Source organism: Ceratotherium simum, chromosome 36 (assembly GCF_057802395.1).
Source record: "Ceratotherium simum simum isolate JZ-2026a chromosome 36, ASM5780239v1, whole genome shotgun sequence".
NCBI lineage: Eukaryota > Metazoa > Chordata > Mammalia > Perissodactyla > Rhinocerotidae > Ceratotherium > Ceratotherium simum.
The window spans coordinates 5,373,923-5,387,426 of record NC_141935.1 but is presented as its reverse complement, the minus strand read 5'-3'; the positions used below and the strand labels follow the sequence as shown (position 1 = coordinate 5,387,426).

Sequence of the window (13,504 nt, the reverse complement as noted above, 5' to 3'; positions counted from 1 at the left end):
ACTGCTTTGAATAAATACACCATCTTTTTTGTGTGTGTGTGAGGAAGATCAGCCCTGAGCTAACATCCGTGCTAATCCTCCTCTTTTTGCTGAGGAAGACCGGCTCTGAGCTAACATGTAATACACCATCTTATAATTAAGTTAAATTACCAATATGACAATTTTCCAAGTAAATCGAATTATTAGAAAATATACACACACAAAATAAATGCGTTTGATGTTTGGGTGTTCATCTTTAAAACTGGTCAAGTCAGTTTTTACTTCTCAGAAAAAATATATATATATTATATAAAATATACAATATAAATGTATATTTAAAATATATTTTAATTTTAACATTAAAATTTTAATATTTAATATTTATGATATATTTAATATCATTTTATATGTATATATTTTTAAATATGCTTTAGTTCTAGCAACACCAAAATAGCAAATATAAAAAGAATTGCTTACAGTAACTATATAAAATATTTTATTTTCTCCTGAACAGAGATTTTTGCTTTTCTCAATGCCTGGCTCTCCTTGGAGATGTCTCCAGAAAGGGCAAGAGGCTGAGTAACTGGGCTGCAAGATCTCCCCACCTTCTCCAACCTGAGCTGGTCCACATTCCGATTTTGGGTTTTGGGATTACTCATGACCTTTTCCTTAAAGGAGTTTTGCTGCACTTAAAAAAAAAGAAAGTCTGAAACCCACTTCCAGAACTTCTTATAATATCCAGTAGATGGCAAACTTTACTGCAAGGAAACAATTTGGCAGGCTACATAAATTGTTCTGAAAATATCAGTTACACTCCACATCCAGTAAAGTTTCTCACGCTGTGTCTGAGCCTCATATGAAAGCTGGAAACACAACTCCCTACAGTCATTTCTCCGGGAATTAAATTCCAATTATAATTTTAAATAGTCCAATAAGGTTTTGTGTCTGTGTCCATTTAAGTCTTGTTCTAAAGGAATTATCACTATGAAAATTATTGTTCGCTGAGTGTACACATATTGTACTAGGTACAATATAATAATACGTATGACAGATTTTTTTTCAGTTTGGGTGTGCAAAACTGGAATAATCGTCACCCTTACTCCATGATACTCCCATCATTGGTCTGTGTATAGTCTTGCTTTTATTTCCTGAGTTGGCTAAGTGGTTATTTTTAATAAGGCAGTCAATTGCAGTTTCCTTATATATTTGAACTATATATTTTTTGACAGGCAGTCGTCTTTGCTTGTTTAGTACAGTCAGCTGAAGCATCAGTTAGTAATGTCTAGGTCACGAGCTGCATTTCCAAGAGGGCCTGTTAGCATCTCGCCTTTGGACACACCCATAACCCCAGGCAGCGAATTGTGCAAGTGGTGCCAATGACTCCATTCACCCCAGAGGAGACCCAGTGAAAGGATGTGCTGGATGGATGATCTTGTCCGGAACCAGTACTGAAAATATCGTTCAAAGCGCAGGTGTAAACAAAGTGATGGGGGGTAGTGTGTGTGACCAGGTTATCAATCTACCTATTTTGCTTTAAGAAATATTTTTATCGAATTTATTCAGTAATACTTTAAAAGTCTCTAAGGATTCTAAGGGAAACAATAGTATGCTTCTTACCATCCCCATTCCAGCTTCTCATTCCCAACATGCACTCTCCAGAAGCAACTACTTAAGTCTTCTAGCTAGTTCTTATGGTTTTTCATGGAGCTGAGGTTTTTTTTTTTTTTTTTCCTTCAGTTTTGGATACTGGCATAATCTGTTGGAAGCCTCCTATGGCAAAAGTAGAGTTACCCTTCCTGCAGTTCTCAACCACACACACACAAACACACACACACTCACTCACGCAGCTCAACTGCTCCTGATATCAGTTATATCCTTATATTATTACTATTATTGTCATTATAAAGAATTCTCTTCAATTATATAGTATATTATGATTTCATTTCCTTTCTTGTACAACTTTCGATTTTCCCCAAAATTAATACTAGAAAGAGCATTCATGGTTTTTCTCCTTTTTTTTTTTTTTTTTTTTTTTTTTGTGAGGAGGACCAGCCCTGAGCTAACATCCAATGCCAATCCTCCTCTTTTTTTGCTGAGGAAGACTGGCCCTGGGCTAACATCCGTGCCCATCTTCCTCTACTTTATATGGGACGCCGCCACAGCATGGCTTAACAAGCAGTGCATCGGTGCACGCCCGGAATCCGAACCGGCGAACCCCGGGCCGCCGCAGCGGAACGTGCGCACTTAACCGCTTGCGCCACCAGGCTGGCCCCTCATGGTTTTTTTAACTGTTCTGTTTAGTTTTCTATTACCTCTCCATATGGTAGGCTGCGCATTCTTCCTCTTGGAGACATCCTCCCTGGAGCTCCTTTCAGTGCTGGTTACTCTCTACGCTGGTAGCATGTCTGCAGTACAGGGAGAAATTTTTAGTAACACTTTTTGCTTCTTTCCTTTGTTAGTTCCCTTGTATACTGGATTCCGTGTCTTTCTCTGTCTTAATTTACACCTTCATTTCCATGGACCATATTTCTAGAATCTTCCTGAAAAGTGAGCAGGAAAGCTGAACATATTTTTCTTTTCCCTTCAAATTTGATTGATAGTTTAGCTGGGCATAGAATTCTAATTTGGAAATTATTTCCTTTCAGGAATTTTAAGGCATTGTTCTCGTGTCCTCTAGCTTCCAATGTGTCTGTTGATAAAGCAAATGCTATTCTGATTTCTGACGCTTTGTACACGAGCTCTTCTCTGTCCCACCTCAGGGAAATGATGTGCTTTGCTGTGGATTTACTTTTTCATTTGTTTTCTAGGGCAATTAGCAGAAACTTTAAATTTATAAACTTATTTGTTTTTAATTATAGGAACATTTTTTTATATTTCTGTCATAATTTTAAGTTCCTTCTCCTTTCTTTTCTCACCTCCCTTGCTGTCACTTCATTTTCTTTGTTCTCTCATTTTGAAACTCCCCTATGACTGATCCTCTAGTTCCCCACTTTTTCTACCTCCTATTTCCAGTTTCTTAGTATTTTTTTTCTAGTGTTTAGGAGATTTTCCTTAACATTATCCTCTAGTCACTCAATTGTATTTTTTAATTTCTGCTACCGCATTTTTAATTTCAAAAACCTCTGTTTTCTAGAGGTTTATTTTGATACCTCCTTATACTTGTTTCATTGCTGCAGTATCCTATCTTAACTCTTTGAAAATTAATTCTCAAATTTTCATAAGTTTTAGTCCACTCCCTACATTGTCTTTGTCTCTTCCAAGTTGCTTAAAAAAATTGTGTGTTTTGGTCTTCAGGTTTTATCTTAGAGGTTTTCCTCAAATGTCTGGTAATCTCGTACAATCTGTTCATATTTAATAAGGGTGTCCTATTGTTTCTTAAGCTGATTAATAGATACAGGGATGTTCATTTATCATTATTCTTTAGAGTGTAATTGAAGTATAATTTAAAGGATAATTATGCCCTATATGCATATGTACATTTCATATATACTCTTATGTATATGTTCTTTTAAGAGCCATTTTAAAGTTCTTTACTTGTGTTCCAGGGCTTGGTAGCTTATTAGGATTTATTCTAGAGTGATTGGCCTGGGTCATTTCAATAGATGATTGAAGATATCAGTATCTGTAAGTATTTTCACTCAGGCTGGTCAAGAGAAATAATTCAATTTCCTGCTTGGGGTGTAAATCTGGCTGCTGGCATTTTTAGAATTGGAAACGAGGTTGGGGAGTGTCTCACAATTCTGTATGTGGGTGATCACTTAATTCCCTTAGTCAGACTCAGCCACTCCCACATCACCAGCAGCTGTGCTTCTCTCTGAACCTGCCTTCATGGGGGAAAGGCGGTCATGCGGTCTCCTAGGGTAAAAGATGGAAAATGAGGATGTAACTGTGCTTTTGATGAGGTTTCCAAACATCTGTCCTATTTTCAGCACCACTCACACCATCATTTCAGAAGTGCCTGGAACCTCTAATTCCTGAACCTTTCTAGGGTTCTATGGCATGAACCAGCCTGCTTCTGGGATTCCCTCACTGCTGGCTTGGGTTTTCGCTTATTCTGGCGTGCTAAGTCTAGTACTACTCACTCGTCTGCAGTCTAGCTTCCATGTATGCATTGTGCATGTGTATATGTGTTTATTGCTATCTATGCCCTCAGCCTCTATCCTGGCTCTTGTGAGTGTATGACAATTTAATTCCTTTCAGTCCTTTTTTTTTTTTTTTTTGTAGGATTTTTTGGGTCTGATTTATTGAAGTATAATTTACATACAATAAAATTCACCAATTTTTTTTTGTTTTTTATGTGAGGAAGATCAGCCTTGAGGTAACATCTGATGCCAATCCTCTTCTTTTTCCTGGGGAAGATTGGCCCTGGGCTAACATCCGGGCCCATCTTCCTCTACTTTATATGGGATGCCGCCACAGCATGCCTTGGCAAGCGGTGCGTCAGTGGGCGCTGGGGATCTGAAGCCCGGGCTGCCGCAGCAGAGCATGTGCACTTAACCACTACGCCACCTTGCCGGCCCCAAAATTCATGAATTTTAAGTGTCAAATGCATACAATTAATAATTATCACCACAATCATGATACAAAATGTTTCCATAAAAGTTCCTTTATGCCCCTTTGCAGTTAATTCCCTTCACCCACTTCCATTCCCTGGTGACCACTGAACTGCTTTCCATCGTTATAATTTTGCCTTCTCTAGAGTGTCATAAAAGTGGACTTATACACCAGGTAGTCTTTAAGTCTGCCTTCTTTCACTAAGTATCATCCTTTAGAGATTCCTCTATGTTGTTGTCTGGATCAGTAATTTGTTCCTTTTTATTCCTGAGTGGTAGTCCAGTGTATAATATATTAAAATTTATTTACCAGATGATGACTATTTGGGGTTTTTTCCAGTGTTGGTTATTATGAATAAAGCTGCTATGAATTTTGCAAGCAAGTTTTTGTGTGGACATTATGTTTTCATTTCTCTTGAGGGAAATTCCTAGGTGTGGAATTGCTGGATCATACATAAGCGAATGTTTAAATTTATAAGACACTTCAAAACTGTTTTCCAAAGTGGCTACACCATTTTGCATTTCCACTAGCAATGTATGAGATATAAAACTGATATAGCAATACTTATAATGCTAAAAGTACTCTTTTAAGAAATGATGTATTATTAAAGATAAAAAATGATATATTATGAATATATGAGAGTCAAACAAGCAAGATGATGTAACCATTCTAAATTTCTGTGAACGTAACATAGCTTCAGCATATAAAAGTGAAAATTGTCAGAACTAAAAGTAGAAATAGAAAATTCATGATCATTATAGGAGATTTTAAGGCATTAATCTCAACAGAGAGAAAAAGTAGAAAAAAATTAAACAATACCATAGATCTGAATAATGCAATTAATAAACTTGATCTAATTTATTTTGACAGATTTTCCTTGGGTCAAAGAAGAAATCACTATGGAAATTAGAAAATATTTTTATTTGAATGATAATGAAAATAAATTATAATAAATCGTAAAGCTGTGCTCAGACAGAAATTTTTAGTCTCAAATTAATAAATTAGAAAGAACACCTGAAAAAGTAAATGGCAAGTTTAAACTCAAAGAAAGTAAAATTAAGAAAATAAAAAGGCAAAAGCAGAACTCTATAAGATGGAAAACAAAAATTTTATAGAGAAACTCCAAAGTCTATTATTTGAAAAGACTAATACAATTGATAATACATAGGCAAGAAAGATCAATTACAAAGAGAGAGAGGGCAGGAAGAAGAGTTCCATTTTCTCTGTATCCTCATCAACACTTGGTATTGTCAATCTTTGTCATTTAGCCATTCTAGTGGGTGTTAATTTAGCCATTCTAGTGGGTGTTAATTTCTGTTTCCCTAATGATAAATGCTATTGAGCATTTTTTCAACGTGCTTGTTTGCCATCCCTTAATGTCTTTCATGGGATTTTGGAAGGTGAATATTACTGTATTTAAGTAGGACATTCTACCCAATAAGTATCCTAACTTCTAAAACAATGCAGCGAAAAGAGACAGACTTTGGAATCAGACAAATCAGAGTCCAAATCCCATCTCTCTACGACACTGTGCAAATAACCTAGTCCTTATAAAACTTAGTTTTCCATCTCTAAAATGCTTTACACAAATGTTCTTAGAAATCTATTTTTTAAATTTCACTGGAAGGGCATTGGATATAAATGCTAATTTCCTTTGCTGTCTGTCCTTCCACACAAATGCTTCAATTCGTGGCTTAAATGATGATGCTTTATTCTTGAAGAAAGGAAAAAAACCATCACCATCACCACTAACAAAACAGTCAAACACATAAATTCATAATATCCTTGATGGCGGGGTTAGTAGGGCAGCATTTGTAATATTTGATTCTATTTTCTCAGTTTCAACAGGAGAACTTTAAATGCTGTCAGATGTTTGAACTACAAAATATCTCTTCCTTTTTCCTCCCTATTCTCTGTTCCACACCCTCTCAAACTTTTTTTTATTGTTCACAGAGAGGGGCAATACCTTGCATGCTTTTGTTCTTTCTTCTGCGAATGATACCCTTCCTTCACTTGAGTTCATTTAAAAAGACATCTCAAGTACCTTTTCTTCAATGAGAAATTCCCTGGTACACTCTCCCTGATAAACTCTCCCTGATACACTCTCCCTGGTGCACACTCCCTGGTACTCTCCATGGCACACTCTCTCTGGTACACTTTCCCTGGCACTCTCCCTGGTTCACTTTCCCTGGACCACTCTCCCTAGTACACTCTCCCTGGTACACCCCCTGGTACTCTCCTTGGTGCACTCCTCATACGCTCCCTGGTACACTCTCCCTGATACCCTCCCTGGTACACTGTCCATGGTACTCTCCCTGGTACACTCTCCATGGTACACTCCCTGGTACACTCTCCCTCGTACACTCTCTGGTACACTTTCCCTGGTGTACTCTCCCTGGTGCGCACTCCCTTGTACTCTCCCTGGTGTACTCTCCCTGGTGCGCACTCCGTTGTACACTCCCTGGTACACTCTCCCTGGTACCCTCCCTGGGACACTCTGCCTGGTGCACACTCCCTGATGCACTTTCCCCGGCCCCATGACCACACAGCACCCTTCCATGGTTCTGCTGAGACATTTTTCCCCTTCCTTCCAATAAGTATGTATTGAGTACCTTCTAGGAGACAGATAATGTTATAGACCCAGGAAATACAGAGAAACAAGGTCTCACCCCTTCCTCCTTGGAGCTAACATTCTAATGAAGAAAACAGAAAACAAACAAACCTATATACAAAGAAATAAGAACATTTCATATTAACATCTATATATAATGTTTTATTGTTTATTTTATATATATATAAAACATAGAAAATAAAACAATGAGAGTTTAGAAGAGGAGTTCAGAGAAAGCTTATCTTGGGAAGAGTTATTGGAGCTAAGATATGAACACTTAGTAGACCGTCATACATTTGAAGATGTGATAGGAAAGCCAGCATCTGAAAAAAAAAAAAAAATCTAGAGTAAAAGGACAATTAGTTGAGTCTTCCCATGCAGACTAGGAAAGGTTTGCTCTCAGATCAACCTTCCTGACACTATATAAGCATATGTCTACTCTCTAAGCACAGGCACTGCAGGAACATTGTTGGCCTCCAGGGAGCCTCCTTGGAAGATCATTGTGAAAATCTCACTCTCATACGATGCAGTCATTTCTTCTCATCACCCTGTTGGTCACCACACCATGTTAGAAAGAATCACTTCTCTTTTTGCAGAAAGAGAGGGAAAAGATTTATCATTATGTATTTCTCAAAGTTTACATGCCACTTTCTCTTGACAGTAGTTGATTTATGTGTCATGTCATTAGAGCAAACTCTCCATTTTGTAACTTTTTTTGTTACAAGCCTGTACCGTTACCCACTATTATATTAGTGAGCAATATTATGAGAAAGGAAGTAAAAATAAGAGGGTGATGTATTAGGTGAATCCACGTGCAAAAGACAGTATTTCGTGGACTGATACAATTGAGTTGCCAAATCATAAACCTTCTCAATACAAGAAAATAAAAATGCTGTGATAATGTGTGGATATCAGGGAAAATTTATATGTGTGCAAACATCCAATGAATTTGGGGGGAAAAGCATAGAATTATTGCTTTCCTACAGGTTGTTATTCCAATTAGAATTTCAAAAATGTACTCCTAGAGGAGAGAAGTTTTCAGAAAAATAAAAGTCCATAAACTTTACTACATCTGTTTTCTTGTAGTCGGATTTAATCTATCATCAGTAAGATGCGCATAATAATATTGTGTTGCTGTGGAGATGAGAAATAATACATATGAAATACCTGACATGCTTAGTACAGAGAGTAGACCTTCAGTAAACAGTTGGAATTTTTTAAATTTTTATATTTTCATTTTTATTTGCTTTTCTTTTTAGAGCATAAATGGTGATTGTGATAAAGCAGTTGTAAGCCGAGTTATAGTATTCATTTAAGTGTTAAAGTTAGACAATATATTCAAAGACAACTTTGTATCTCATCTCCAAGTGTATGCCAAAATCCTCCATGAGAGAATGGGAATTTCAAAAATTTATATGTATAGGACAATTTATCAGTTGCTTCAATTCACCCCATTTCTCAACAGCACTTAGACCTGAGAAAGGGAAATGCAGGAGAAGCAAAGACTCTCAAACAAGCCACTTTTTATTATTAGCAGCTATATGAAAAGATATGACAAATCATCATTAATGACAAAACTCATCATTAGACATCATTTGACAAAATTCATCATTAGAACACAGACAACTATGTATCCATTAGTAAATTCGTTTGAGATGACATGAGGAGCAGAAAGAAAGTTTTTTAATTTTATCCTCATTTATTTGTAAGGTTCACGGACATTTTTTTATCTCCTTGTAGATTCCTTTTGCGATAAAAATGCCACCAAGTGCCTCTCAAATCCTTGCCAAAACAATTCTACGTGCAATGGTTTTTCAAAAGACAGGAATTGCCGTTGTTCAGACACGGCCACTCATTTGGACAAAAGCTGTGACAACGTGCAAGATCCTTGCTTCTCCAGTCCTTGTCAAGGAAACGCCACTTGTGTGAACACCCCAGGAGAAAGGAGCTTTCTGTGCAAATGTCCTCCTGGGTATAATGGGACGTCCTGTGAAACTGACATTGGCTCCTGTGGCATGAACTCCTGCCAACACGGAGGTGTCTGCCGTCAGGACCCCGTTCTCCCTGTCTGCCTCTGCCCTGCTGGATATGCCGGAAGATTCTGTGAGATGGATCACGATGAGTGTGCTTCCAGCCCTTGCCACAATGGGGCTGTGTGCCAGGATGGAGTCAACAGTTACTCCTGCTTCTGTGTCCCGGGATATCAAGGCAGGCACTGCGACTTGGAAGTGGATGAATGTGTCTCAGATCCCTGCAAGAATGCAGCGACGTGCCTCAATGAGATAGGAAGATACACTTGTGTTTGTCCCCCAGGTTATTCTGGTAAGCGTGATTACACTTGAATCCCAGATGACGTAATTAGCTTTCTCTCCCCTTAATCTGACAGAAGCAGAGGTGACTTTTTATGTCCCACCCAATTGCTTACGAAAATGGTCTTTACAGGAATTAACCACCAGATGGAAAGCTTCCTAAACTACTGAAAATCCACTGAGCGTAAATGTTTGTGTCCTTGTGGTTGTTTTAAATGGAGCCCTACATTATTTCAAGCTTAGATTCAGTCTAGACTGAGTGGGCTCTATGGGACCTAGCTTTCCAGGTCAGGGCAATTCAGATTTCCTCATCACAGCAATTCCTTTCGTCCTAGCTAAAGGGTGCCCTCTAGTGCCCAAAGTCTGACTCTGCAGCCTCATGGGAAGGCAGGCCATGGGTTGGATACCTGTTGGTGGTTTCTCACGCTGAAGTGGGATCAGCAGATCCATGTTAGCAAGGCTGGTGGAGAATGCTAAATGAGATGAATCATGATTTGATTAATAAAGAAGTCACTCCTTGTTTAATCTCTTGGGTAGCAAATAATAGTCCCTCCTATCTATTCACAAAGTTTCCATTGACGTTATTTTAATAATAGAGTAACTAGTTGACAGCTCATTCATTACAAGGTTACGTACTGTTCGCTCTTCATGCTCCCTCTCTATCCTCCCCATCCTCCTGAGTCAGTTACCCGTGTAGGTCAGTTTCTGCCTGGTGACCCTCTTTCTTGTATGGCTTTACTCTTTGGATTTGCCATCTGCTGCAAGGAGGCAACTCATGCAGGCTATGCTTTCTCACGTTCATTCATTCTAGCTTATACCCACCACTCTCCTGTGCTTCCCAACTCATACCTGGGACATCATTCACATTTTAATGCCACTTTTCCTCTTGGCTCCTGCCACTTTTGTAGGCTTCTCTGGTATTTGACTTTCGACTTGGCTTCTCTCAACACTTTCATACTTACTTCTGTGTCTTGCCATTCTTTTTGCAAGTATGTTAAACAATGTAATTATTTGGAAAATATTCCTCTTCAAAACTTGTGCCAGAACCCTCCAGAATCATTTTGCTAATATCACAGATTCTGGAAATATCTCTTTTACAAAATAGACATATCCCTAGTTGCTCTGACATGAGATTTGCTCCCTCTGCCTCGACCCTCACCTACAATCAGTCTTCAAAATCTGCTGCTTTGTATCCAAGATGTCTTCCACATTGAGCTCATGCATCCTGTTGCCATTGCCTGGGCTCGTGCCCTCATCACCTCTTGTGTGTAGTACTATCCAACCTCCAGACTCTATTTCCAGCCTCTACCTTCTCCCAGCTGTTCTGAACAATGTCTCTGAAATAATCCTTCTAAAATAGGTCTAACTGTGCCTTTCCCTTCTGAAGAGGCTTGAGAACTCCCACTACATAGAGAATAATTTTAACTTCTCATTAAAAACCCTCCACAATTTGTGCCTTACATATTAGTCATATTTCCACACACCATTCCACCAAGGCATTCTATTTCCCTGAATCGTTTTCACTTTTTATTCCAGTGGTTTCCCTCTCTCTGGAATGTCCTTTCTCAATTCACAATGTCTAGATTCTGTGAAGTTCTCCTCTACTTTCAATACTCAGTTCAAATATCACCTAACTCAAGAAACATTTCTGATTTACTATCAGCTGAATAATGCTTTTAAACTGCTGTAGTAATTATAATTATTCATTACTTCCATAGTGGTTTGCATTTCTATTAAAGAACTTCCTATATTCTGTCCTATTCTTCAATATCTGTGTTTTTGTCTCCTTCCACTCAAGTGTTAGTTTCTAAAGGAGAGGAGTCATGTCTTATATTTATTTTTTAATTCATCAGTACTTTTTGAGTGTTTATTATATGTCAGTCAGTGTATTAAGAACAGGAGATGCTGTTCCTCAAAGTGTCGAGCACAGTGACCAATGGCTGCTTAGTAAACTGTTACTGAATTTCTCTAATTTTCTAAGTTCTTACATATATTTCTGGACACCATTTCTGGTAATGAAACTGAGGTAAATAGATATTAAACTCGAGTTCACCTTCTCTATTACTTTATGCATATTTTATGATCATAGAATGCTTATATCTATTGGAAAATTATTTTATTGAGTGCCTTTTAATTACCAATTCTAACCTAAAAAATTATGGGGCACAGTAAAGGAGCTTATAAAACAGTACTTACACATGAAAAGCTCCTTGTTTTTATGCCATACTATCATGTCCATTCTTTTTAATTAGGTGGACTTATGGCAATTGAATTTCAATTTTTAAAATTTTTGAATAAAAATAAGATATACATTTTTGTGGGGCTGGTTTGGGATTGCATTTGTTTATAATGGTCACATTTAAAATCTCTATAGTTTATTAAGATAGTATCTTCTATTTCCTGCTGCTAGTACAATATTGCTAATGGCGACTAAAAGGAACGGCCGTGAGATCAAATAAATGTTTCAGCCATTTTAACTATGGTGTTCTGAAATAGTCTTATAATTGCAAAAACATAACTTGAAAAATTATGTTTTACAATGTCTTTGTTTTTGTTACATTTTAATTTAATTGGATTGTAATAAATCCTTTCAGTGGTCTAAATTTAGGCATAAAAGATGTCAAGGGTATATTCCTAATCCGAGATGTAGTAAAATTCCATCATAAGGCACTTGACTCTACAGTGAATTAATTATGCTGTAGACATATCATATCCCCGTGGGGCCCGTGAGAGCCGATGCCTTTTTCTCACTATAACGCTCAAAATCCACAGTAGGGACACTTTCTTTGCCTGAATCTAATATAATAGTGTTGTTCCCTATTTGACTCTGTTCTTCTCTTGTTTGCTAAGAAATCAGCTGTTTTATTATTTCAGTTTTCAGGTGACATATATACAACTTGCTTGCAAACAGAATTTGGATGAGTCATAAGGCAGCAAGAATCAGGTCTAGTATTAGCTGGTTAGGCTTGTTCAGATACAAAGGTGCCACGTTAGGCTTGGTCACCCACGCCCTCCTGCATTCTGGGAGCTCGTCAGCGGTTCTCAGCCCTGACCACACGTTAGCAATTACCCAGGGAGATCTGAAACATTGATGCTCAGACTCCACCTTCAGAGAGTCAAATTTAATTGATTGTAATGTATAGCTAGGGCTGGGAGCCAGAAATTAAGTTTATGTGAACTTAATTTGGAAACTTTTCTTGCACTTGCCCATCATTTAGACACACAAGGCGGCCTGTTAACTTCAGTGCTATGTCATGGTTGCCAGTGTTTGTGGCAGCTCAGGCCAATTAATGAGAAACCCAAAGAAGGTCTATAGAACCAAGGGAAAAGCCAGAGTTGAGAAGGAAGGAAAAAGACCATTAGCAATCAGCATGGATGCGCTGGTGTCTGGCTCAACCTAGACCTCCTGATGAATCCTGGAAACTGTGTTACAATAACCTGGCTGCTCTGTGCTACATCCAAATTTAGAGTGATCATAAAGAACCTGGCTTACAGGAAAAAGCCTGTGTTCCTCTGAGCAACAAAGTAAGAAAACGTAATAAATTTTAAAAGACAGAGAGGTAGGAGAGGAAAAAGAGCAGGAGCGCGCAGAGAGAGGGTTCACGCTGCAGGAATCCTTCTCCGTGCTCTCCGCAGTTCTTCCTGCGCAGTGATTCATGGCGGACACAGGCTCAGAGACAGGCACTGAAGATGCCGATGCGGACCTGCCACGCGTAAGCAAAACTCCAATTGAAGCTGAAAGTAAACAGCCTCAAACTTTAAAAAAAAAAAAAAGAATGAAAAGAATATTAGCATGTGACTGCTTTTAGTTCAAGTTTATGCAATGAATCATTCCATAATTGAGGTCTTCCTTAAAATTAGCCAGATTGACTAATGAACATTTTTCACGTTAAGATGCCTGCCATATGAGAAAAATGGGGCTATGAGAGGACAGGAAAAGGCCAACTGGATCTATGATGAAGCAAAACAGTGTAGGAAAATAGCTTATTTCCTTTATTATAAAATAGATCTGTGGTATAAGAATAATCTTTGAGGAAATAAGAAAAAACAC

General features: G+C 38.0%; 1 protein-coding gene across 1 annotated transcript in view; it reads left to right on the top strand.

Moving 5' to 3' along the window:
• CRB1 (crumbs cell polarity complex component 1) overlaps positions 1-13,504 on the top strand; it is a 198,869-nt gene that overhangs the window by 47,003 nt on the left and 138,362 nt on the right. Inside the window, exon 2 of the mRNA XM_087424347.1 lies at positions 8,885-9,466. Coding sequence (XP_087280473.1) covers positions 8,885-9,466 — 582 coding nt within the window. The remainder of the gene's footprint in view (positions 1-8,884; positions 9,467-13,504) is intronic.